Raw genomic sequence first — 27,308 nt, 5'->3', positions numbered from 1 at the left:
TGCAAAAATATTTATCATCTAGTAATTAATTAGATTATATATTAATGAAAGCATGAGTGTACCCACCAAAACACACCAAAGAACCCAACCCCTGTAACAGCAACTGGCTTCTTTTTATTCTCTATCATTCAGGTGAGCATCTGGAATAGCCCAAGTCTGGGGGAAGCAAAAAAATGAGAAACAAAACATCCACATATGCAAACATCAAACCACAATATAACACATGGAAGACATTTATATTTTGTACAAAGTCCTATGAATAATTCAACATGTGTGTACTAGAAAATGCACAGATACATAAATAACAATCTTCTTGTGGGACATGTGTGTGTGAGAGAGACACAGAGAGAGTTGCGTGTAAGAGTGTACGTCACCCCCAAATTTCACAAACAAAACACAAGAAGCACACGTCCAAAATACATTAACGCTTCAAAACAAAACTAGACCGGATCTTAACAAGTCCATGAAAAGTTCAGGGGGTCGACCCGGAGGTCGACAGAACAAGAGCCAAAACAATTCAGGAGGCCGGCCACACGGAAGGCAGTTGCGGCAACAAAGCAGGTCCGGAGGCCGGCTGCGAGGCCAGCTGCAGTGACAGAGCAGGTTTGGAGGCCGGCCACGAGGTCAGCGGCGGCGACGACCTAGTTCAGGAGGCCGACCTCGACGCCCATGATGCCCAACTAGAGGCCTGGAAAGCAGGGGTTCTCCTGAACCCCCAGCTAACGTAGCTTGATGCTGGCCAGGCTCTCCAGAACCCCCAGCTGACAAAGCTTGATGCTGGCTGGGTTCTCCTGAACCCCCAGCTAAAACAGAAAATGCCTGGACGGGCCTCCTGGGCCCTCCAGCGGAGACAGGCAACTGAACGGGTCCCTCGGACCCTTCAGCAGAGATGGACGGCTGAAACAGTTCTCCAGAACTGCCAGCGGAGACTGACAGTGACGTGGGAGCCGCGACGTGCTGGATTGGCTCACTCGAGCTTCCAGCAGGGCGTGATTCAGGACCAGAAGTAATTGAGACCCCTGGCTGAGGGTGTAGATGAGGGGCTGACTGGATGAAAGCACTGGAGCCTGAACTGATGACAAAGCTAATGATTGCGCTACCAACTGAGCTACTGACTGAGCTATGGACTTTAACAAAGGTTGTAGAAAGTGTGGTTGTGGTAATGACTGAGCTACAGGTAGCGGGGCTGATTGTGGTGGAAGTGAAGACTGAGCTAAGGACTGCAATAAAGGTTGTAGTGATGGTGGTTTTGATGGTGACTGAGCTAATCCTCCTGAGCCTCCTGAACATGAGAAAAACTGCTGGACGGGCTCACCTGAGCCTCCAGCGGACACAGGAATGGGTGCCGGCACCAGCTGAACACCAGCCCCTCCCACCCGAGGAACTGAAACGGGTGGAGGGGAACGCTGGGCCCAAGCAGCCCTGGGAGCAGGAACAGGAGGAGAGAGAAGCTCAGGAACAGTCTCAAAATGCACAATATTGCCAACTGGGTCTGGGCATATAGTCTTTGGAAAGTGGGCAACCTCAGAAACATCCAACTGGGACACAGAACAGTCCCTAGAAGGAGCCACAATCTTAATAGATTGTAGCAAGGGGCAACTAGAGTCCTTAAGTGTCCTTGGGGAACAGACAGCCTCTTCCTTTAGAGAGCTTAAGTTACAGCCTGCAATATCCGTCCCTATCAACTGCCTGTGCCCCTGCTGAAAAGTACATGGCTGAAAGGCTGGCTTAGAAACATTAACCACCTCCCTTTCAGCTGACTTGGAAACAGAACTTGCAGTCTCCGGAAATTTCACAGCAGTCTGAATATTTCTTCCCTCAGATTTAAGGAGAGTAGTCTTGGTCATTTTAACACTGGGTTCAGATTGTACAGAATGAAAACAGGTTCTTAAATCCTCAGAGCAGGAGTTCACAGGGGTTGGATTTATTGTTTGTTACGTTCATGAGTTCAGGAGGAGCATGAGAAAAACAGTCTTTGTTGCTCACCACTGCTGATTGTCCAGACAGGGCTCTAGACTAACTTTTTGCCATGGGCGCACCGAGGCGCACCAGCACAAAAATTAGGCGCACTCAGATTTTTCAACCGCATCGCTTAACACCGCAGTTTTACATGTGCACTTTTTTGGGGGGGAATTGCAGTCCATACAGATAATATTCATTTCTAAATTATAAACTAACAATCTTGTGCTTAAAGTGCTTTGTCAATATTGTAGAAAATGTTAAACTTAATCATCATCTCGGCCTCCTCTGACGACCTATTTGCTGTTGCATGCTGCTGAAAGGCAGTGGGGAGAGGGGACACTTGGGCAGTGCATTTATTGCAGCATATAATGTGTTTTCTGGATACACTGTGCTTTTGCAGCACCGTGTCAGAGCACTGGCTATGAATTTCAGACGGATCAGGCTTTAACTTAACAAAAAAGTTATCAATAGTTATTTTCATCTTTTCTTATTACCCACGGCTACATCCACTTCTGTCGGGCCTAGGCTGCTCACTAGGGCTGGGTATCATCACTGATTTCTATAATCCATTCGATTCCAGTTCTCAAAGTCCTGATTCGATTCAATTTAGCCTCAGACAGTCAGAAATATTATAATTCTGATCATTTATCAGTACAGATACATGTCAGACTTCATCAGAATTGTGAACATCACAGCAGATGCCTTTGTGTCAAAGTAACTAAGAATAAAACACAGAAAAACATGAAGGAGATTTTTCTGGCCTGGCTTTTTATAGCAGATAATCTTAAAAATATTCTGCAATATTCTGCAATTTTGCATAATTTCAAAAAGTTTAAATTACTTCAGTATTGAACAACAGAAAAAAAATTGCCTTTCTTGTCCAAGGTCATTTAAGTGAAAAAAAGAAAAGAAAAAGACAGCGGCCGACAGCGCTGTAAACAACTGTAGACTGGTGGGTAATAAGCAAATGAATAATGCAGAAAACAGAGATTTGAGACGGGAAACTGTTCTTGAAGTACAGAGAGAGATAGAGAGAGAGCAAGCTGTGCATTAGGTGTGATTTTTATTGTGGTGGAAGCAAAACAGCAAAACTCAGAGTGAATTCATGATGACAATGTGAAGCGCAGTTTGCTGCTTCTTTTGCTGCTGGCTCGGTGAATTTGGTTGGAGAGAGACAAAACCTGCAGCTCAGCTAGCACAAAAAGACGTAAATACAGAGCAGACCCGATGCATCAGAATCGCTGAGCTCCGACAGCGTGTCCATCTACAGGCCATCGGGTGAGAAAGCCGAGAAAGACAAAGCTGATTCTGATGCGTCAGGTCCGCTCTGTGTTTACGTCTTTGTGTGGAATCCGTGTACTTGCTCTCATTTGCTGTTTGGTGGTTGTTGAAATAGTTTTGTGAGCTTTAATCTGAGAATCTGGCGTTTCTGGCAAAACACAGTTATATTTAAAAGTCAATTCAGGATTTATCTGCTGCAACCGGTTGGGGTGAGAGAAGGAAGACAGGATAAAGACATGCTGTGGGAGACAGAGATTAATAACAGATATGATTCAATGCAGAGAGGTCTATTAATACATAGTGAGTGAGAAAGGTGACTGGAAAGGAAAAACTCAATGCATCATGGGAATCCCCGGCAGCCTACGTCTATTGCAGCATAAGGAGAATTCAGAGTCACCTGGTCCAGCCCTAACTTTATGCTTTAGCAAAAAGGAAAGTTTTAAGCCTAATCTTGAAAGTAGAGATAGTGTCTGTCTCCCTAATCCAAACTGGAAGCTGGTTCCACAGAAGAGGGGCCTGAAAACTGAAGGCTCTGCCTCCCATTCTACTTTTAAATACTCTAGGAACAACAAGTAGGCCTGCAGTGCAAGAGTGGAGTGCTCTAATAGGGTGATATGGTACTACAAGGTCATTAAGATAAGATGGGGCCTGATTATTTAAGACCTTGTATGTGAGGAGCAGGATTTTGAATTCAGTTCTGGATTTAACAGGAAGCCAATGAAGGGAAGCCAAAACAGGAGAAATCTGCTCTCTCTTTCTAGTCCCTGTCAGTACTCTTGCTGCAGCAGTTTGGATTAGCTGAAGGCTTTTCAGCGAGTTTTTTGGACATCCTGATAATAACTAATTGCAGTTGTCCAGCCTGGAAGTAATAAATGCATGAACTAGTTTTTCAGCGTCACTCTGAGACAGGATATTTCTAACTTTAGAGATATTGCGCAAATGCCGCTTTGCCGTAGCCACAGTCGCCCCGCAAATGAGACACACGCATGAATCTTTCACAGTGATAAAAAAGAACTCTTCCTCCCATTCACTGTGAAAATGATATATTTTCTTTCTTTTTTCCGCCATGTTTTCCTCATCTCTTCACCTTTGCTGGTGTTCACGGCAACTGTTTCCGTGGAGACCAGCTAGCGTTGATCTAATATTTAATAATAAACATTTTATATATATATATATATTATCTCTAACAAATTGACCCCAATGCAATTGTGATTTTAAAAAAAATAGCAAGAAAAAATAAAAATAGATGCAGCTAACTGGTAAGTTGTTATGGTGAGCTATTTTTAGAACAGGCCCGCGGGCGACTCATGTAGTCCTTGCGGGCGACCTGGTGCCCGCGGGCACCGTGTTGGTGACCCCTGACCTACAGCATGCTCTAATCGCTCTAATAGGATGTTATGGTCAAAAGTATTGAACCACCAACGTTCTGCCCCCACTGCTTTCCAACATAAAATGACTATGGATTTCTATTCTTTTAAAGAAACTGAAAATAAATACATATATTAATGAAACATGTCCCATAACACGTGTTTTACACAGAATAATATTAATGTGGCCATTCCCACTCTGGGATCCCACAGTAACACCAGCATAGAAGAAATGGCTTTGATTTTGCCACCCTATTTGATTTCCATGCCACCCTCTTTCTGTAGACAGGATGTGTGAAACAGGAGTGTATGAACACCTTTACAAAGGTTCAAAGAGGGACACTCCCACTGTATCCCCCCAAAGAGGGACACTCCCACTGGGTTTAAATCTGGGACTCTCCGCCATTTGACCTTAGAACTGAAGAAGCTTCTCGGATGAGAGGTGAAACGTCTTCAAGCAACTTAAAGGAGTACAGACACTTTTCTTTGCAAGCTCCTTTGACTACAATGACCTGGATGACTAAGAACCTTCACAGACATAGGTCGTGTCCAAATTCATGGGCTGCATCCTCCTGAGGACCCGGCCTTCGCGGTCTACGTGGGCCGGGTCCTCAGAAGGTCGGGTAGGCCCGAAGTAAACGGCAGTGGAATTGGACGGTCTAGCCTTCTGATTAGCGTCACCGCTGTCTCTGTGAAGTTTAATAAACTCAGCCGTCTGCTCCTTGCTATCTAAAATATAACGACACTGGCGTAAATTCTCGACTGTCTCATACTTCTGTTTAATCAGTTTCCTGTTTGATGTTTAGTCAGCTGTGTAAAAACCAAGGAGGAACCCACCCGGGGGATTGATAAAGTTTTATTTTATCTAATCTAATCTAATAACTTTAATCTCAGCCAAACCGATTTACTCACGAACAAACAAAACACTGAAAAAAGCCCAACAATAACATTTTTAGGTTGTCTAAGTGACTTATATATTACGTTTAACCCGAGCAGCGAAAGTCCGCGGTGATCTGAAAATGATGTGCCGGGAGTTGTGCCGTTCTCGGCTGCATCAGTAACACTCGAGCTCCCGGCTAGCTATCGAGCTGGTGGGTAGCAGACGTCTCCGAAAACGTCGAAGCACTTTTGCAAATATGCGATATCTTGATAAACCGAGCAGATATTTGATGTTTACACAGCTACTTTCTCGCCTGAAAATATGTTAAAAGTTTATTTTGTGACCCAGAAAGATTAGTATGAGTAATTTTAAAACTTAGTAGCGGCCGCCATTGTTGGAAACTGGAGTTTGGCTGGGCCGCGCTATGAATTCTGGGATATGGTAGGCCATGAAGGACACACCTGACCCATCCTTCAAATTCGGGGAAAAGGAGGAGGCATTTGTAGGCTGCATTCGGAGGAGTCTACGAATTTGGACAGCCTTCGGTGCGTCGCTGTGACGTAATCGGTCTACAAATGCGTCCTCAGGAGGATGCAGCCCATGAATTTGGACACGACAATATTCTCTCCTGTGCTATCCGGTTGTTCAGTCTGACGTCACTAGCCGTGTCTGGGTCTAAACTCCGCTGCAATAAAAGTGATTTGATTTGATTTGATTTGATATATCAAACGATCACTATGGCATTACTGAGAGTTGAAAAACTGTCTAAAGTCTTTCATCTTTAATAAAATGATCAGCGTTCTGCTCTACCAGGTGTAACAATTGAGTTTAACATCCAGGCATCCATGAAAACGGAATTTATGACATTTAACGGAGTTAGAAGTTAGCAGGGAGTTAGCTCGCTAGCTTCTATCTAAATACAATATAGCATGTCCTGACTGCGGGGTTTTGGAAACAAATTAAAACGTACAGCTCTGTTATCACTTCCAGCATAAATGAAGACAGAAAACTAAACAGCAGTGACGTTTGTAGGGTTACTGAAGTTGGGCTAGCTGGTATATAATGATGTGCTACGTGACCGCTAGTGACACAGCTATGTTAGCATAATATAAACAAGCTAACTTTTTTTCCACTCGATAAAAGTTACCGTGAGTGTTCTCGGTGGTCAGGAAAAAATGTAATTGCATGGCAGGATGCTGTAAAAGGACCAAACTTCAGCCAGGAGAACAACTGAGATAATCCATCCACAATACGAGGTTCGTCATTCATATACTGCTGCATGGGCTGGGCTGTAGTTACATCCTAAGGTTTTAAAAACTGAGCTTAAATAAATGATTAGTGGTAATTGTAGCTGCCCACTTGGAATTACCACTCGTGACGCAGAGAGCTTCGACTGATGCAACTTTATTCTCTCCTCTTTAAACCACCGACAATATGGCACCGTGAAAACTATAAAGATGCACAAACAAATACCATTAAACATTTACGTAAAAAGTGCAGAAATGTTCACATTTTACCATAGAAAATTATTTTGATTAACTCAAATAGTGACATTGACATAAATCAATAGTTTTTAAACTACTTATGTTACAGCATTTAATAAAATGAATTAACAACAACCATTCTGTCTCTTAAATACATAAACAATCATTTGCAATCATTAACCAACCTCTTTCTGCTTCCAAGGGTGCTAATCATGCTGAATCAGCTAGCCAACCTCCTCCATGCACATCTCTTAGCCAGTCTTTCCACACCACAAACAAATGACATGCATACACAATAAAAACGAATTCAACCACATTGAGTAAACTTTCAAAGTTATAGCATGTGACAGATAAATAAAACACATAGTTTTGCATGAGTACCCTCAAAAACAAATGCTTTTACTCACTCTGAAGCAACATGTTTGCGTCGCCTCACCGAGAACAGAACAGGAAGTCTGACACAATAAAAGAGGAAGTGCTAAGGTACTCTTCAAAATAAAAGTGCAAAGTAAAGTGGCTTTGCCGGCATTTACACTCCCACCAAATCCTGATACAATGAACGAACAAATTCACAAAGCAAGTGAATTGTACAGTATTTCTTATACTAATAAATGACTGAATTGAACTATCAGAGTTATACAGGTAAGTATACTTAATGGATTAAGGTAGTGTATAAACACAACTAGTATTGCCTTAACATATTTTGTTTTATTTAATTCTCAAGGAGTAGTACTAGTTTTTGGATTGGTCTCTCAATTACTGAAGGTTTAGAAGGGGCATCTTGCTTTCTTTGAGGCTTTCTCTCCCCAACTCGTACTTTGACTCAAGCCATCATGGTCTTGAAAGGTCTCCACAACTCGACCTAGCTGCCAATGGTTTCGTGGGAGGTTGTCGTCCTTGATAACAACGATATCATTGACCTTGAGGTTACGCCGAGGTAAGTGCCATTTTTGCCTTGTTGATATGTTGAGCAGATACTCTCTTTTCCAGCGGCCCCAGAACTGTTCAATAAGATATTGGACTCTTCTCCATCTTTTTGTAGCATACACATCTTCCTTCACGAACACTCCGGGGGTGGAAGAGCAACCTTTGTTTTCATCATGATGAGATGATTCGGCGTTAAAGGTTCCAGTGCATGAGGATCATTGATTCCATCAACTGATAATGGGCGACTGTTGACAATAGCCATGGCTTCATATAGCAGCGTTCTGAGGGAGGCATCATCAAGCCAACCTGGGCACTGTGCGAAGGTAGCATTCAACACATTCCTAACCGTTCTTATTTGCCTTTCCCAGACACCTCCTGCATGGCTGGCAGAAGGGGCGTTGAAGACAAATTCGCACTGTTTTTCAGATAAGAAGGTCTCCAATTGCTTGGCGTCGCATTGCTTAAGTGCTTCCTTGAATTCGTTCCTAGCACCAACAAAGTTGGAACCTTGGTCGCAAGGCTTGGTTGTAATTGTTGGACAGCTCCTCTAAGGCTGATGAAGCATCTCAATGCATTGATGAAAGAGTCTGTTGACAAATCTTCAAGCATCTCAATATGGACAGCTCTTGAATACAGACACGTGAAAATCAGACCATATCTTTTGTGCTCTTTGCGTGCTGTCTTCACAATGAACGGGCCAAAGCAGTCCATGCCGCTAAATGTGAAGGGTGCTGAGGCTTCAAGACGTTCTTTAGGGAGTTCAGCCATTCGTTGGCTCTCTGTAGGTCGTCGAAGTTTCCTGCAAAGCACACAGGTGTGTATCATTTTGGCCACCAGCTTGCTCCCACCAATGACCCAGAATCCATTTGCTCTAAGCTCCATTTGTGTCTGGCTTCGACCTTGATGGCATGTCTTAGCATGGTAGTGGGACACAATGAGCTTGGTTATATGACTGTTGCTTGGTAAGATGAGTGGGTGCTTCACTTTGTGGCAAAGAGACGACCACTTTAATCTCCCACCAACACGCAAGAGTCCATCAGACCAGATGGGGTCAAGACTGAAGAGAGAGCTTGAGTTTGGAAGGTCCCTTTTGGCTTGAAGCGTTTTTATTTCATGAGGGAAGGCGTGCTGCTGTAAGATCTTTATCACTGCTTCAGCAGCCTTCTCACGCTCCTCGATCGTTGCATGTTCAGTATGCCTTTGTTGAGACCTCAGTCTTTTGATTCTTGCAACCACCTTTATGAGTTTTGTCCAAGATGAAAACTGATTCAGGCGATCGAGAATATCATTGAAGGTACTGACGTCAGTTGCGAGCACCTGAATTGTCTTGACTTCGGGATCACCAACAAGTAACTCAGCTGGAGTGCTGGGTGTTAGACGTAACTCACGTTCCCAGAGAAACTTTGGTCCTTGCAGCCAGTTTGTAGAGTGGATGTCTGAAACATGAAGCCCTCTGGATGCATGATCTGCTGGGTTTTCTGAGGTGTCCACATAATACCATTGATTGGGATTGCTGTTGTCTCTAATGAGTTGAACACGGTTTGCAACAAATATGTGGAACCTGCGAGCGTCATTGTTGATGTAACCAAGGACCACTTGGGAATCGGTCCAGAAGAATTCATCATCAATTTTCATGTCAAGCTCAGCCTTTAAGCTCAGCGGTGGTTTACTTTTGCAGAAACCACCGCCGCTGCGAGTTCAAGCCTCGGGATTCTTGTGACCTTTGAGGGTGCCACCCTTGCTTTTCCCATCACAAGGCTGCAGTGAACCTCATCCTTGTCATTTTTATATCTCAGGTAAGAACATGCACCATATCCTACGCAGCTGGCGTCCGAAAAATGGTGTAGCTCTACTCTGACAATATTTTGGAAGTCGTGTGGGTGGTAACATCTTGGAATTGAGATCTCATTCAACTTGAAAAGACCATTTATCCATTTCTCCCACCGTGGCTTCACATCTTCTGGGAGTGGGTCGTCCCATCCAATGCCTCTGTGACAAAGCTCTTGTAGGATATGTTTTCCACTTAGGCTGAATGGAGCGATAAATCCAAGTGGATCTTAGAGTGAGGCAATGACAGACAAACAACCACGGCGGGTTGAAGACTGATCTTTCAGGCTGGTGTTGAAGATGAAGGTGTCTTCCTTTATCGACCACTGAATGCCAAGAGCACGTTCTGAAGGGGATGGGTCAAACCCATGAGGTTCAATGGTTGCTGCTCTTTCAGAAGGGTCTAAGTTGGAGAGAGCAGCTTCTTCATTTGAGTTGAATTTGTGAAGGCGCAGGCCTCCTTTTCTGCACAACTCTTGTGACTGAATGATCAGTTCTTTGGCTTCCTCAACTGATGAAACGCTGGCTAATCCATCATCAACGTAGAAGTTTTTCTCCACAAAGGCTGATGCTAGAGGATAGTCGGTTTGATGTTGTCGTGCAAGATGCTTTAAACCGAAATTGGCGCATCCTGGAGATGATGCAGCTCCAAACAGATGAACTGCCATTCTGTACTCCTGAGGTTCTTTCTCCAAATCACCTTCTTTCCACCAGAGGAATTTCAGATAGTTTCTGGATTCAGGGGTGACAACGAATTGATAGAACATTCTTTCAATGTCGCAGATTACGGCCACGGCTTCTTTCCGAAATCTGCAAAGCACTCCAACCAGAGGGTTGATGAGATCAGGTCCAGTTAATAGGGTATCATTTAGAGAGACACCATGGGATTTGGCCAAACAATCAAAAACAACTCTTAGTTTGTCCGGCTTCCTGGGGTGATAGATTCCATGATGTGGCAGGTACCACTCGGTCTGCCCCTGAGATGCTATAGGAGCAGGCTCTGCATCACCCCTGTTGATGGTTTCTTCCATGAATGTTCGGTACTGATTGTAGTATTGTTTGTTGGCCTTTAGTTTTTTCTTGAGACACTGTAGACGTACTGTGGCTAACCTCTTGTTGTTTGGCAGGTTGGGTGGGCTGTTCCCTTTGAAAGGGAGAGGCATTTCGTAATGTCCGTCTTCCCTTTGTGTGATGTGATTACTGAGGAACTGTATGAAATGGACATCTTCTTGGGACACATATTTGTTCTCATAGGTTCTCTCAGCAAAATCTGATTCCAGGGCTTTTAGAACATCTGTCGCTGATGGAACAGGCAACTCTTTTACTGTGAGCCGATGCACAAAGCTCTGGTTTCCTTGTCTGTCTAGGTGGGGATTTGATGAGCCAATTATACTCCATCCTAGTTCTGACCTTTGTGCGAAGGGTTCATGCTTGTCACCTATGATGACTTCAAGAGGAGCCAGCGCAGATGGACAGTCATATCCAATCAGGAGCCCTACATCACAATCTTGGAGAGGCGGCAACTTATTTGCCAAGCTTCTGAGATGAGGCCACAGTAATGCTGTTTCCTTCGTTGGGATGTACGACTTATCAACTGGGATAAAGTCGCGGCTATAAGCCTGTTGTAGTTGGATACAACTCTCAGAGTGGAGTCCTCTAACTTGTAAACTATGAACACTCTTACTCGAGATGACTGTGTCAATAGCCGTCATTGTACTGAGTTTCAGTTTTACTGGTTGGACATCCACATTCAGCTTATCAAGTATGTCGTCCAAGACAAATGTTGAGTCACTTTGTGTGTCTAACAATGCATAGGTGAGTATTTCTCTGTGTGGCTCTTGTACAGAAGACACAAAGACTGGGACAATACTTGAGGTAGCCGAAATGCGTTGTGTTGATGTATGAGACATGACCTTGTGTGTTTCCTGGCTTGCAGGTTCTTCTGTGGGAGCGGAACTATTTGTTACTGCTTCTGCAGGGCTTTGCTTCCTGTTTTCGTGCAGGCAGGTTGGATGACGACGTTCACAAATGTTGCACGTGTGTCGCCTTTTGCAATCTTTGGTGATATGACCTTTTCTTAAACATCCAAAGCAGAGCTGGTTTTCATGGATGAATGCCTTTTTATCTTCAACACTCTTAGCTGCGAAGATGAGACACTTTGAGATTCCATGAGTTTCACTTTTACAAACAGAACAAGGTGATTTTGGTTTACTAATGTTTGTGTCTTGTTTCTCTTGAGCGGAACTCTTTGGTTGCCTGTTTGTGTTGAAGACTTTGGCTCTCTTTGGGATTCGATCATCTACAGGTCTGAAATTCATAAACAGTGGAGAAGCTATCGGTTTGCAAGCTATCCGTGCTTCTCTACTCAGGAAGTCTGTGAAGCATGCAAGATTTGGATAGGTGCCAGATTCGTCAAGTTCATCTACAACAATTCGACTCCACTTGCGCACGATCCATTCTGGCAGTTTTTTGAGCAATTTGTGATTTTCTTCACAATCGTTTAGGATAGCTAGTCCTTTGACATGTGGGATTGCTTCAGAGCATCCTTTGAGGAAATCGCCAAACTCTCGTAGTGCTAGTGGGTCATTTGCGCTGATTTTTGGCCATCTCGTGAGTTTATCACGAAATGCTTTCTGTATAATGAATGGGTTCCCATATCTGTCCTCTAAGACTTTCCATGCTCCCTTGTATGCATTTTCTGAATCTTGGTAAAAGAAACCTACCGCTTTGCGTGCTTCTCCTGCGAGATAATTTTTCAGATAAAACATCTTCTCGCTTGCTGGAAGGGGTTTTCGGTCAATCAGATTAATGAATGACATTTTCCAATCGGTAAACTGCAAAGGGTGCCCACTGAATGTGGCAGGCTCAGGGACTGGCAAGCGATTCATACTTAATGAGCTAGCGATTGCTTGTGCTAAGCTGACAGACTCCTGGGTCATTGTCATTTCTGGAATTGCTTTGTGGGGTTGGAATGATGCGGCATTTGGATTCAGCTGAGGTTCAATTTGCCTTCTGTAGCAAGCAGAGCTAATTTTACTATCAATTTCCCCATTGTGGTTCTCAAACCCTTCAAGGCTGTTGTACGCTTTCACGCGAGCTATTGCTATAGCAACTTCTTTGTCTGCTTGTAACTGCTGTAGTTTTGCTCTTTCTTGTTCCAACTGTTGTTGCATTTCCACCTCTTTTAGTTTAATTTCTGACAACATTTTTGCCTCTTTGAGTTTCCATTCACTTTCTAACTTGTGAAGATGTGCTTGCTGTGCTTGAATTTCTTCCATAGCCTTTGATTGCTCCAGCTTGGCAGCAAGTTCTGCTTCTGCATCTACTCTACTGTTGCGGGTACAGGATGAGCCAGAGTGACGGCTCAATTGCTCTGACAACTCTATAGAGCTTGCAGTTTCCGTTATGCTGTCGCCAAAAACAGACCTATATTCGTTCTTGCTTAACACTTCTCTTACTCTTTCTTTCTCAAGATGGTTATTATATTCCTCATGAACAGTCTTTAGACGGTCACTTATGAGGTTACATACCTCCTTTGTTAGTGTAACACAGGCGTCCATTTTGTTGACAATGTCAGGTGTGGTGTTACTGTTACGCAGGATAGGTTCATACTGTGAACTTACAGCGTCGTGCTTTGCTTCAATATTTTGCTGCAGTTTATTGAGGTCTTCTGCTGAGCAGAGGGATTTTAGTTTTGTTCTAGTTTCCCTTGCTACGAGCTTCCAAGAGTCATAAGTCTTGTTGAATGATTTTTCACGCTTTCTGATATCATGCTTTTGCATCTCTAGGCCTTTCTCTGTTAATTTTCTCTCACGTGAGCTAGATTTGCATGGTGCGTTTGTAGGGTTGCCTGTTTCTTCTTCTGATGAGCTGGATTCGCATGGTGTCCTTGTGGGGTTGTCTGTTTGCTCTTCTGGTAGTGACATTTTGTTTCCGTAGCTGCCTTAAGTTGATTGTAGCTTTGATTGCCTTACTGCCTGACTATACTTTAAAGCTGTAGTTAATCTTTACCACAGAGTAACGCTGTGTCAAACATTTACTGATTATGGACATTCAAAGGTATGTTTAGCGTAAGACAGCAACAACAAATGTTCATAAATTAGCTAATGAGCTTCACCTTTTAAACCTTTTCATAAACAGACATCCTGTGAATTATTATTCCACAAAAAACACATTTCGCTCACCAAGAAACATTAACCAGATTCAGGAATATTATGTGTTGGCAGTCCATGAATTAATTTGGCCTCGTAACATTATATAAAGACTTTCTAGTTATGCGTTAAGCTTGTGCATGTGTGTAAGCAGTCCCATGTTTCTTCTTGGTAGTCAATGTCTCTTTTAGTATCTGGAGTCTTGAGCTTTAGTATGCTGTTCTTTCTAACCTTGCGAGTGGAATCAGCTGGCTGGTAACAGGTTGGTAGCTGGATCTCTGATGAAATGGTGTCAGGATCTCTGCAGGGATGGCAGGTCTCTTGCAGTCAAAGAGTTTTCACTGTAGCTGCCCACTTGGAATTACCACTCGTGACGCAGAGAGCTTCGACTGATGCAACTTTATTCTCTCCTCTTTAAATCACCGACAATATGGCACCGTGAAAACTATAAAGATGCACAAACAAATACCATTAAACATTTACGTAAAAAGTGCAGAAATGTTCACATTTTACCATAGAAAATTATTTTGATTAACTCAAATAGTGACATTGACATAAATCAATAGTTTTTAAACTACTTATGTTACAGCATTTAATAAAATGAATTAACAACAACCATTCTGTCTCTTAAATACATAAACAATCATTTGCAATCATTAACCAACCTCTTTCTGCTTCCAAGGGTGCTAATCATGCTGAATCAGCTAGCCAACCTCCTCCATGCACATCTCTTAGCCAGTCTTTCCACACCACAAACAAATGACATGCATACACAATAAAAATGAATTCAACCACATTGAGTAAACTTTCAAAGTTATAGCATGTGACAGATAAATAAAACACATAGTTTTGCATGAGTACCCTCAAAAACAAACGCTTTTACTCACTCTGAAGCAACATGTTTGCGTCGCCTCACCGAGAACAGAACAGGAAGTCTGACACAATAAAAGAGGAAGTGCTAAGGTACTCTTCAAAATAAAAGTGCAAAGTAAAGTGGCTTTGCCGGCATTTACAGTAATAAAAGCCGAGGGAGGTCAACAGTGATCACTGACTGTTTTAGGAGCTTTTTGAGATCAAATAGAAGAAAATACATAACATTAAACGTGTTAACAACACAAAAGCCATATTAAACGCAGACTACTTTAGACCCGGAAGTAGGATTGTCACATCATCACTGAACAACCGGATTGCCGCCCCTCCCCCCTCTTCCCAGCGCAAAGCACAAGGGTCGCATGCAGAGGGAAGTGGAAATAAGTGCCATAGAGAGGGTGAGAGAAGGAAGAAAAAAAACAGGACTCCCAATAAGGACCCGGCTCGCGTCGTTCACTTCAAAGAATCGGCTCTTATAGCCGTTTCGTTCGCGACCGACACATCACTACGCCACTGGGTGCTCTCGTACAAGAAAATCGAGCATACCCGGTAGCAGTCTTGTTTCAGTTAGGTCAGTGTTGTTAGCGAAAACATTACGTGTTTTAACACCATTCTTCACGTATTTAGAGGAGGGGGCTGCAGTAAAACTGTACCGGAAACATCAGTACATTCTTTGAGGTAAGTCTGTCCGTTATTACAGCAGCTGGACTGACAGGAAAACCTGAAAGCTTATCGCTGTCATGTGGGTGCTGTCACACAGAATCATGCACGGTTTATGTGTGTCTACAGTCATGCAGTGGAGAAAGTCCACAGGATTATACAACAGACGGCATGTTTAATGTGAAAGTGAAAGTCACGGTCAGAGGGACGCTTGGCTGGTTATAATAATAAACAAGACTGCAACAAAACCCGAGGCCTCTACAAAAAACTCTGATTAATGCGTCAGCGAGCTGTTCCCGATAGTGACTCTCCTTTTAGCTGCTTACGTCACCAAAGTAACTTGTACTCAAAACATAAATCGGTCAGGAGCAATTTGTGTTACGAGTTTCGGTTAAAAATCGACCAGAAGCGCCATGTTTACAGTGATTCCTTTATTTAATGAATGTTTTTTTAGGCACAGAGCCTAAAAAAGAAAGTAGTTAACGGAGAACGTTTATTCCCACGGTCAACATACCCGTTCTCTCTGACTGCGGCTATATGTTTTGAATGTTCCGTATTTGTAAAGTGTAAAAGTTTCAGTATTAAGTGTTCTTGTTTTACAGGTAAGATAATGGATTGCTGTGGTCTGCTAACTCTTCAGAAGGAACCAGGTAGTGATGGAAAAGAAGTTAATTAAAACAACTTCAAATGTAGATTTTGTTGTTGTTGTAATGGCACATAATAATACCCTGATGTATGGTTTGTATTTATTCTAATATTATTTTTCTATCAGTTCCTTTGAAGAGCATTGAGGTGGAGCTGGAGGTGAGGGACCATGTGGCTACAGTGGTCTCCACTCTGAACTACGAGAACAAGGAGGACAAACCATTAGAGGCTGTTTTTGTCTTCCCTCTGCCTGGAGATGCTGCTGTCTGTCATTTCAGCGCTCAGATTGGACAGACGCAGATTGTAGCTGAGGTGAAGGAGAAACAGAAGGTGAGCTGGACAGTAAATATAACCTGATTATAAGTGAGCTTCAAAATAAACGCAGTGAATGTCACTGACATGTGTCACCTGTGCTTCAGGCTCGTGAGGAGTATGATGATGCTCTGAGCTCCGGTCAGCAGGCCTTCCTATTGGAGGAGAGTGATCAGAGTCCAGATATATTCTCTCTGCGTGTGGGCAGCCTGCCTCCAGGAGAGAGCGCCTCCATCAGGTTGGAGTACGTCACTGAGCTGGCTGTGCAGGCTGATGATAGTCTGAGGTTCTGTCTGCCTGGTGTGCTCAACCCTCGATACCAACCTCAGGGTAGGACAACTTCAGAATACTTGGACCAGAAATGCTTAAACTATATCAGTCAAAGTCTTGAACCACCTTCCAACCTTCACACCACTGACAGAACACAAAAAAAACCATCTTCCAACTTTGCCAGTCACTGTAAGGTGTGAACACAGAACCAGATATGAAACTGTTGCCACATACAGGAAAACACATACAGTGCGAAAAATCTGGAAGATAATTAGGTCAAGTTTCAACTTGATTTTCTGCAAGAAAAAGGATTCACTTCTCATCACATTGTGATTACCAAATATAAAAAGCTGTGAAAAAGAAATGTTCCAGTCCAGTGAAAAGCTTTAGTGCATCCTCAGAGAAATTACAAAAAGCCCAAAAGCTGTATCTCAGATTCTACAGGCCTCAGCTAGCATATCAAATGTTAGATTTCGAGGTATTAGAATAAGACTGAACAAGTGTGGCTTATTTTTTAGGGGTTGCAGGAGAAAACTTCTTTTCTCAAAAAGACATTGGCAGCATGTTTTCAAAGTTGCACCTGAACCAATCACAAGACTTCTTGAAAGATGCCCTTCTGACAAACAAACCCAAAACTGGAGATATTTGACCGTAATGCATAGCGTCACAATCAGAGAAAACCAACCCCAACGTATCAGCACAAACACCTCATAAAACCTTGTTGGGACTGGTGTGTTTATATGGAGTTTCCCTTATTTTGCCAAAAGTTAGATAGTAAACAGGTTTATATACTTAACACTATTTAATTCTCGCTGACATGAAATTTTATATCACCCTAACAGATTTTTTGTTTTTTCTGAAGAAGGAATAGGCAAAAAATGATGTTTGTGTTTTGTTACCGATATGGTTCATTATTCCATCCATAGGTCATAAAAGTCAAGTTATTCCTTTTCTGTCACTTTTTCATTGTTTTGAATTAAAACAGCTGTAAAGTAGTTTTGTTTTTCCTGAGCAAAATGCTTTCCTCATTTTATCTGTACTACCATGTGAACCAGAGAGTCTTTACAGCCTAAATTATTTGATTGTATTATACCTCATTAATTACAGCATATTTTACCTGATGCTGTGTGCAGGTAGTGAAGGTGCAAGTGTCCAGGTGACTTCTGTTCCAGCCTCTCTGGTGCCCTACAGTCTGTCTTTTTCTGCCCGAGTGTCCTCTCCTCGTCCAGTCTCTAAAGTAGAGTCCAACTGCTCCCTGGACCCTCTGCAGTACCTCAACACTGATCAAACCCAGGCCACGGTAGGTAGAGTGCTGATGTGTCTGCTGTGTGTGGTTGTTACGTGTTACTGATGAATAAATATGAATGTGTTTGTGGTGTGCAGGTCAAGCTGGCTGCAGGACACAAGTTTGACAGAGATGTTGAACTGCTGATTTATTACAAAGACGCCCACCAGCCCACTGCTGTGGTGGAGGCAGGACAGGCCTCTGCTGAGCCGGGTGAGAGCAAATGAGAGAAGTCATTAGTTTGCAAATAAAAATTATTGTTCTTCTTCAACCTAATAGTTAATTGTGTTGGAGCTATTATGAAATGTAAACTTGACATTTTTCTGTCCTTTTCATGTGTTTCAGGCTCTCTGATGGGTGATCCAGTGGTGATGGTGAGTCTGTACCCTGAGTTCCCCCAGTCTGTGATGTCTTCAAAGGCTTCATGTGGAGAGTTTGTGTTCTTAATGGATCGATCTGGAAGTATGGACTGTGCTACGAATAACACTGAGCAGCAGGAAACTCGGATCAGCAGTGCCAAGGTATTTATGATGTGGTGTTAGTGTTACAAAATATTTCCTTAAATTGTTCCTCTCACACAGTGGCCTCATCATCTTCTCCCTCTTCCCTGAAGGACACTCTGCTGCTCCTGTTGAAGAGCTTACCAATGGGCTGCTATTTCAACATTTACAGTTTTGGGTCCAGTTATGAACACATCTTCCCGTGAGTTGTATTCATATGATCTCAGTGATATCACTTTTCTGTCACTTTTTACTGTAAATGTGTCATGCGTTGTAGTAGGACTCAGGCGCAGAGCAGAGTTCAGTGGAAACAACGTTTATTTAAGTCACCAGGTGCAGATATATACAGTGAGGTGATAGTGGGGGTCCTGGGTCCAAAAGGGAAGTCCGGGAAGGGAATCACATACACGCTAGCTCCTCTTCTTTACAAAGGTTCAAACAACGGGTTGGTCACAGGTCCGGGGAAACTGTGCACAGGAGAGAGTGGGGTTACGCAGAGATCACAGCAAGTTCACAGAGCTTAAAGATACAAGGCTGAGGTTCACTGACGTGTCTAGCACAATCATCCAGCGATGAGGCTGTCTGCGTCCTGGCCTTAAGAGTCCAACCCATAATTAGAGCCTGACGAGAAGCAGGTTTGTGTGCCAAGGGCGGGAGCCTGCAGTGAGCTCCTCCCTGACGGGAAGGAGAGAGGAGAATGTAAACAAAAACACATGTGGCCTTGTGGAGCCGGCCGGGCAGACATGGGGACCATGACAAAATGTGTGATAAGATATCTTCCCTGCTGTTAGTCAACATGTTGCCTTTGGATGATTCTGCAAAACTCCAGGTTATGTTTGATCTCACTTGTGTGTTTCTCATGGCAGTAAGAGTGTAGAGTATGGTGAGAAGACCATGGAGGAGGCTCTGAAGAAAGTTGAGCAGATGGAGGCTGATCTTGGAGGAACAGAAATCCTGGAGCCCCTCAAACATATTTACAGCCAGCCCTGCATCCCTACTCAGCCTAGACAGGTAACACACACACACACACACCTTGATGTCATCCTTTTGTCCTTCCTTTTTTCTCATTCATTACTCCAACATGTACGGTAAGTTGACCATGAACCAAGCCCTGTATCAGTCGTAACATATCTCATATAATCTGCTAATTATACATGAGTTGATCTGTTGAGTGGTTCCTACTGTTCCTCTCACTCTTGCTTAAAGCTTCTTCTTTTCTTTTTTTTACTGGTTAAAACAGTTTACTGACCGCATACTTGATTACATATCAAAGAGTTGTGTTTCAGCTCGTGTAGATGAAAAACTGTGTGTAAACTCTCCTCTCCAGATGTTTGTCTTTACTGATGGAGAGGTGGAGAACACCAAAGAAGTGATCGATCTGGTGAAGAAGAATTCAGGCTCCCACAGGTAAAACAAGAAAAAGATGATGACATGTGCCGTGTACCATGCCTGTGTGTTTTAAAAACAGATGTTGTATTGCAGGTGTTTCTCTTTTGGGATTGGGGAAGGGGCCAGCTCTGCTCTCATCAATGGGATGGCCAAGGAAGGAGGAGGTCATGCTCAGTTCATCACAGGGACTGACAGGATGCAACCAAAAGTAAGACAATGACTCATAACAATTACAGTAAAAAAAAAAATTGTGTTTTTAGTTTGTTTTATTTGTTTTTAGTTTGGATGGAAGATATGATTTTGGTTTTTATACTCATCAGGTGATGCAGTCGCTGCGATTTGCTCTGCAGCCAGCTGTGGAAGATGTTTCTGTTACATGGGATTTACCAAAGGGATCAACTGTCACCGTCCTCTCTCCACCAATCACAACCATTTTCCAGGGTAAAAGGTCACTGATTTATGCACAGCTTACTGGACAGGTAGGAACAGCATCTTCTCACAGTGAACAATCTCTGTGTTTATGCTTGTCATGTTTTGAAATAAAATGAAATTGGTTTGACACTGTAATTCTGTGTCAGAGCTCAGAGGCAGCAGAGGGCTGTGTGATGGTGAAGTACAGCCTGGCAGGTCATCCCTCTGAGAACCAGCTGCACTTCAGTCTCAGACCTGCAGAGGACACTGGGTAAATGAGCTGTTAATCCACTGGTACAATTACATATTTACTTTACAAAAGTTTACTTTTTATGTCTGTATGATCTAAAAAATATTGGTCATTGTGACCATGTCACCATACCAATATTTTCTCTTGTCTCTAGCTTAATAGTCCACAGGTTAGCTGCTCGGACTCTTATTTGCTTGCTAGAGATGGAAGCAGAAAACAATGAGGAAAAAGAAGAAGTAAAGAAGAAGGTGGTGCAGCTGAGTGTCCAATCAGGAGTGAGCAGTTCTTTCACTGCTTTCATTGCTGTCAATAAAGACAACAACAAGGAGATTCAAGGACCTCTTCTGCACCGAGATATTCCAAGTAACAAGAATAATTAGCAATCCTATCTACTTCATATTGTTCTTGGGGCATTCTTATCTTATCTTATCTTATCTTATCTTATCTTATTAGTGGCTGGTCTAATGGGATTTGCTGCTAAAGCTTGCTGTCTAAGAGCTAATATTTCCAGTTTTTCACCTGGTGAGTACAAGGTTTGTTACCTTTGCAAACACAGTGTGAGTACTTCTACAAACACAGGTGTGTGTTTGTGTGTGTGTGAAAAAGAATAATTAGTTATAAGAACAAATTGGAGACTATTAAATACATATGACTCAAACCACTTCAATGCACTTTTTTAAATACCTTTTGTATACAATAATACAAACAAAATGAGAGAACTTCGACAATCATACGACCCCTATGAGCAAGCGCTTTGGTGACTGGGAGGAAAAACTCCCTTTTAAAAGTAAAAGTACACACACACGCTGACACACAAAATATATAAAAAATTCACCTATTGCCCCTGCGGACAGTCTGTCCTTCAAGCTCACATCCTCTTCCAGAGGCCTGGGAGCTTGAAAGTAACGTATTTTTCAGACCATTAGGCGAACTGGATTATAAGATGCATTAAGCACTGAAGTTTGGTCCGTTTTCAGCGTCCTGTCATTTGACTGCATTTGTCCCTAACCCTCACTTTAACTTTTATCAAGTAGACAAAAGTTAGTGTTCATCCTCCAGCTTCACTGTGTTTATGTTATGCTAACATAGCTGTGTCGCTAGCAATCACTTAGCACATCATTATATACCAGCTAGTCCAACTTCAGTAACCGTACAAAAGTTATTGCTGTTTAGTTTTCTGTCTTCATTTATGTTGGAACTGATAGCAAAGCTTTACGTTTAAATTTTTTCAGAAATTTCATGAATTCTGTTTTCATGGATGCCTGGGTGTTAAACTTAATTGTTACACCTGGAAAAGCAGCAACGCTGATCATTTTATTAAGAATGAAAGCGTTCAGGCAGTTTTTAGCTCTCAGTGATGCTGCAATCTTCGTTTGATTTTGGGACCTGAAGCGGACAGAGTTTTGGACCCAGATTACTCCGCGAGGCTCCTGAGTAGGCAGCCGTAATACTCCGACAATCCATCAAGCAGTGCGGCTTTGTAGGTTACCAATGTCGCACGAAGACATTTTTGACTGATTTTTGAGCCGTGTAAAATCAGTTCAAGGTCGGTAAGCACAACCAGAATTCATACATAAGGCACACTGCCGATTTTTGAGAGAAATTAAAAGATTTTAAGTGCGCGTTAGATTGCGGAAAATACGGTAAAGTTCACTGGATGAAGCGTTTTCAGTGGGAGTAATGTTTGATCACTCATCCAAGTGACTTCTTCAGTCTGGGGTGGGTTTTTGTTTTCTGGTAGTTAGTTTTGGGATTGCTGACACAGACCGAGTTAGTCTGAGTTATATAACGTCAGATGATTTGCTCATGCTGACAAATTCTCGTCAGACAAGTAAAATGAGATCCCACATCAGTTAAGCGTTTACTAAATTTTGCATGCAATGAAAGAAAAATGTTTACTTGTGTTTTCATTGGGAGTAGAATTATAAGTGTGTGTGCTCACTGTTGCATTTCCTTTGAAAAAGCAGGTGTCGAGCACTATTGTGCAATGGATGACTCTGAAGGTTTTGACATCTTTGAGATAAATGGTAAATGGCCTGCATTTGTATAGCGCTTTTCTAGTCCATAGGACCCCAAAGCACTTTACACTACATTCAGTCATTTACCCATTCACACACTGGCGATAGCAAGCTACATTGTAGCCACAGCTGCCCTGGGGCGCACTGACAGAGGCGAGGCTGCCGGACACAGGCGCCACCGGGCCCTCTGACCACCACCAGTAGGCAAACACGGGGTTAGTATCTTGCCCAAGGATATTTGGCATACAGCCAGGGTGCAGTCTGGGATCGAACCACCGACCTTCTGATTAGTGGCTGACCTGCTCTGCCACCTGAGCTACAGCCACACTTGAATGGACACCCTTGAATATGTACTGATTCTTTTCCAAGTGTAATTTTGATTTTTCTACTATTAATTTTAACTTTCAAAATTTGAAAATACAGAGGTTTACATTTTGTTAAGTGTTGAGCATGCTACTACATTCAGTGTGCAATGAGGGGAAAAATTTATTAATTTTGATTACAACTTCAAGTGTGTGTGCTCAGTGTTAAATTTCCTTTGAAAAAGCAGATTATGAGGAGGTTTATGGAAACCCTCTAGAATTCAAAAACACGTCCTGTTACAGAGGTATCTGTTTTGACTTCTTTGCTTTAGATAGACACGTTTATCTTTAGTTGGACATCAAAAGTCATCTAGACCTTAATATCTTTAAGTCATTCCTGTAGTTTAATTAGTTTGTGTATTTTTTTGTGTGACTTCTTTGCTTTAAATGGACACACTTGAATATGTACTGATTCTTTTCCAAGTGTAATTTCGATTTTTCTACTATTAATTTTAACTTTCAAAATTTTAATAAAGAAGCATTTACATTTTGTTTTAATTAAATGTTAAGCATGCTACTGCATTTAGTCTGCAATGAAGGAAAATGTTTTAATTTTGATTACAACTTCAAGTGTGTGTGCTCACTGTTGCATTTCCTTTGAAAAAGCAGGTGTCCAGTACAATTGTGCAATGGATGACTCTGAAGGTATTTGTTTTGACTTCTTTGCTTTAAATGGACACACTTGAATATGTACTGATTCTTTTCCAAGTGTAATTTTGATTTTTCTACTATTAATTTTAAATTTCAAAATTTTAAAATTCAGAGGTTTACATTTTGTTAAGTGTTGAGCATGCTACTACATTCAGTGTGCAATGAGGGGAAAAATGTATTAATTTTGATTACAACTTCAAGTGTGTGTGCTCAGTGTTAAATTTCCTTTGAAAAAGCAGATTGTGAGGAGTATTATGGAAACCCTCTAGAATTCGAAGACACGTCCTGTTACAGAGGTATCTGTTTTGACTTCTTTGCTTTAGATAGACACGTTTATCTTTAGTTGGACAGCAAAAGTCATCTAGACCTTAATATCTTTAAGACATTCCTGTAGTTTAATTCGTTTTAATTCGTTTTGTATCATCTGGTTTCATGGGCTGAGAGTCATCTGCAAAGCAATGCAAAAGAGTTCAGTGTTTTCTAATAATACTGCCTAAACAGGTGTAACATAAGAAGTATTGGTCCTAGTACAGAACCTGGTGAAATTTATAAAATACCTTTTGTATACAGTAATACAAAAAAGAGAGAAATCCAACAATCATATGACCCCCTATGAGCAAGCGCTTTGGTGACTGTGGGAAGGAAAAACTCCCTCCTGGCTGTGACAGGTTGGGATGAGGGTAGGAAGACAGGACAAAGACATACTGTGGAAGAGAGCCAGAGAGGAAGAATAATGCAGAGAGGTGTATAAACACATAGGGAGTGAAGAAGGTGACTGAAGAAGAATTACTCAATGCACCATGGGAATCTCCCGGCAGTCTAGGCATAATGCAGCATAAATAAGGAAGGAATTAGGGTCACCTGATCCAGCCCTATCTATATGCTTTATCAAGAATAATAGGGCTGGGTATCGTCACTGATTTCTAGAATCGATTCAATTCCGATTCACAAGGTCCCGAATCGATACGATCCCCAATTTGATTCGATTCAATTCAATTCGATTTGAATCTGGGAAATTTTGACAGTCAGAAATATTATAATTCAGATCAGTAGATTTACATATTTTTGTATCTATAAAAAGGAAGCTGACACACGCAAGACTTTATCAAAGGTGTGAGCGTCACAGCAGATGCCTTTGTGTCAAAGTAGCTGAACATAAAACACAGAAAAACATGATGGTGATTTTCCTGGCCTGGGATTTTATGAACATATTCTGCAGTACATCAAAAACAAAAGAAAACCATTAATCAACATATAAACGTTACCTCTGACATTACAGCGGTTTTATTAGAGACACGGCTAAGCGTTTTGCATTTTGCACAATTTTAGAAAGTTTAAATTTGTTCAGTATTGAACGGCAGAAATTAGGTTTTCTCTTCGGAAGTATGTAAAAGGAAAAAAAACCAGCGACCCAGTGCGCTGTAAACAACAGTAGACTTGTGCGTAACAAGCAAGCGAATGATGCAGAAAACAGATTTTTAGACGGGAAACAGTTCTTGAAGAGAGAGAGAGAGAGAGCTGTGCATGAAGTGTGGTGGAAGCAAAACAGCGGAATCAGAGGAAATTCATGACGATGTTTTTGTGAAGCTTAGTTTGGATCTTCTTTTGCTGCTGGTTCGGTCAATATTGTTTGGAGAGAGATAAAACTAACAGCTTTAGAATCAGCACAAAAAGGGCGTAAACACAAAGCGCGGACCCGCCGAAACATCAGAATCAGCGAGCTGTCGGCTTTCAGCCCCGACCGTGTCCGTGCCGTCAGGTGAGAAAGGCGACATCTCACTGATTCTGATCCGCGGGTCCACGCTGTGTGTTTACGTCTTTGTGCAGAATCCGTGTTCCTGCTCTCATTTACTGTCTTAGCTGTTTGGTGGTTGTTGAAATTTTCAGGTTTCACCAGAGATTCTGGCATTTCGGGCAAAATAAATTTATATTAAAAAATCGATTCAGGATTTTAATGAATCGATTTCACGTTATCCAAGCCAGAATCAATTTTAATCGATAAATCGATTATAAAAACCCACCCCTAGTTTTTAACATAGTCTTAAAAGTACAGAGGGTGTCTGTCACCCAAATCCAAACTGGGAGCTGGTTCCACAGGAGTTAAACACAAGAACAGCTCAGTCAGAGAGCGGCTGATACGATACTATAAAGTCTTTAATATAAGGTGGAGCTCGATTATTCAACACCTTGTATGTGAGGAAAAAAAGATTGCAACATGTGGATGCTAACCAAATCAATGGAACTATTTTCTTAATTAACTAAACTCTTTTTCTAAAATATTGCTCTGTTAATTCCCCCCAATTAAGATGATTTTATTAACTAAATAGAAGGAGAGTGATCAGCATAAAAAACTTTATGAATGTACTTGTATTTAAATTTCCCCTTTAGCACTGCCGGATGAAGAATTTCCACCTGCTAAGAAGCCACCCAGAGACCCTTTGCTACAGTTAGTCTCCCTCCAGAAGGCGTCTGGCTGCTGGCTGCTTGATCCAGCTCTGGCTGCTGCACTGGGAAAGACCAACGAGGAGGTGGAAAAGTCAAAGCCTGAAAAGGTGGGCTATTAAATAAATAATAACACAGTAATAGTGGGTGTTTGTAACGTATTCATTAAAATGATTTCAAAATTGAATTTTCAAAATTACACACTCATGTTAACGAACATCTGCATGCTGCCTCACTTAATTTAATATTTAACTACATGACTTCTGATTCTATACGCTAGGCCAGCAGTGAAGTGTGGGCCACCATTCTGGCTCTGATCTGGCTTCATGGTTTCAAGATGGATGCAAAGGACGAGTGGGAGCTTCTGGCTGCAAAGGCTGTGTCATGGCTCAGTGCGCAAAAAGGTAGTAAACACAAAAATAAGCATTCAGTTTGTGATGGCTATACTGAGTTGCTACAGTCGTTAAGATTAATGCTAACTGGTTATTTTGTTTTGTGTGTTCCTTTTTTTTCCAGCACCGTCTGTGACAGAGTGTGTGGAAGCCGGAAATATATTGTTGGGCTGCAGTGTGCAAAAAACTGCCCTTGGCCTCTGAGTTTTTTATAAACTAACAACTTCTTTATGATTCATACACAGAAGCAGATTTACTTCATACTTCATCCACATTAATCTTTGCATCGTCCAACTTTATTATCTAATGTGCCTTATTTTATGCTGCATGTGTCCAAAGTCAGCTTTGTAAGAGTACCAGAGATTATTGCTTTTCTATTCTAACTTTAATGTTGCTGTTTGCTTGAAAGCATCAAATATTAAACAAATAACAACACACATGAGTTTGGACCCATCATTCCTTCTAATGAGTCACCATGAAAAAAATAAATAATTAAATTTTGAAATATTTAAAAAGACCAACACACCTGGCCAGTTCTGTCTTTCAACACATTTTTTAATCATGGTTGAGGAAAATATGCAGCTTAAATTCAAAGTCATAGTGAAGCATAATTCTTCCTTATTCCAATGCATATCTTTCATTTTTTAATTCATGTCATGTAAGTAAACAGCTGGACATAATTTCCACTAACAAATGAGACCTCATCATCAGCCATGTCTCACAGTGAGTGAAATCAAGGCCAGCAGAGGGAATGCATAGCTAGATTTGTTCTGCAGTCATGAGCCATCCATCACATACTCTTAATACAACCACAAACAAGCTATAACTTGTTCATCTGAGTAATGGCTGCTACAACAAAGCTATTTTTAAACCTCCATGTTTTACATTTTGAAACCAGGAACCTTTGCCCAGAAGGTAGAAACTGAAACTCACTATGCAACAGGTGTGAGCCATCAAGACAAATCAAACCAG

General features: G+C 41.9%; 1 protein-coding gene across 8 annotated transcripts; it reads left to right on the top strand.

The window, feature by feature from the left end:
* Positions 1 to 15,083: 15,083 nt before the first annotated feature.
* On the top strand, positions 15,084 to 26,773 carry LOC146693568 (von Willebrand factor A domain-containing protein 5A-like). 8 transcript variants are annotated; one of them, XM_085478591.1, is made up of 21 exons: positions 15,092 to 15,427; positions 16,012 to 16,059; positions 16,182 to 16,384; positions 16,474 to 16,696; positions 17,770 to 17,936; positions 18,020 to 18,134; positions 18,267 to 18,442; positions 18,535 to 18,623; positions 19,288 to 19,432; positions 19,749 to 19,828; positions 19,904 to 20,018; positions 20,131 to 20,289; positions 20,389 to 20,492; positions 20,626 to 20,834; positions 20,925 to 20,993; positions 22,439 to 22,474; positions 23,040 to 23,096; positions 23,458 to 23,496; positions 25,891 to 26,054; positions 26,225 to 26,348; positions 26,461 to 26,773. In XM_085478591.1, the coding sequence occupies exons 2-21, from the start codon at positions 16,020 to 16,022 to the stop codon at positions 26,538 to 26,540; spliced, it is 2,394 nt and encodes a 797-aa protein (XP_085334717.1). In that variant the 5' UTR covers positions 15,092 to 15,427; positions 16,012 to 16,019; the 3' UTR covers positions 26,541 to 26,773. The 8 variants fall into 8 exon arrangements, with proteins under 8 accessions (XP_085334721.1, XP_085334720.1, XP_085334722.1 ...); XM_085478595.1 differs by lacking the exons at positions 26,225 to 26,348; positions 26,461 to 26,773 and having other exon boundaries at positions 15,084 to 15,427; positions 23,037 to 23,096; positions 23,461 to 23,496; positions 23,742 to 25,958; XM_085478594.1 differs by lacking the exons at positions 26,225 to 26,348; positions 26,461 to 26,773 and having other exon boundaries at positions 15,084 to 15,427; positions 23,037 to 23,096; positions 23,742 to 25,958.
* The last annotated feature ends 535 nt before the right edge of the window (positions 26,774 to 27,308 follow it).

Source organism: Copadichromis virginalis, linkage group LG14 (assembly GCF_057382275.1).
Source record: "Copadichromis virginalis isolate Kocher_CV1m ecotype Utaka linkage group LG14, C_Virginalis_male_GT1.1, whole genome shotgun sequence".
Lineage (NCBI taxonomy): Eukaryota > Metazoa > Chordata > Actinopteri > Cichliformes > Cichlidae > Copadichromis > Copadichromis virginalis.
This window is presented reverse-complemented; position numbering and strand designations above follow the sequence as displayed.

Coding starts and splice junctions, on each gene's coding strand:
- LOC146693568 (XM_085478591.1), top strand. CDS start 16,020: ATGGATTGCTGTGGTCTGCTAACTCTTCAGAAGGAACCAG. Junction 18,443..18,534: donor CTCGGATCAGCAGTGCCAAG/GTATTTATGATG, acceptor TCTTCCCTGAAG/GACACTCTGCTGCTCCTGTT. Junction 19,829..19,903: donor AAGAATTCAGGCTCCCACAG/GTAAAACAAGAA, acceptor GTTGTATTGCAG/GTGTTTCTCTTTTGGGATTG.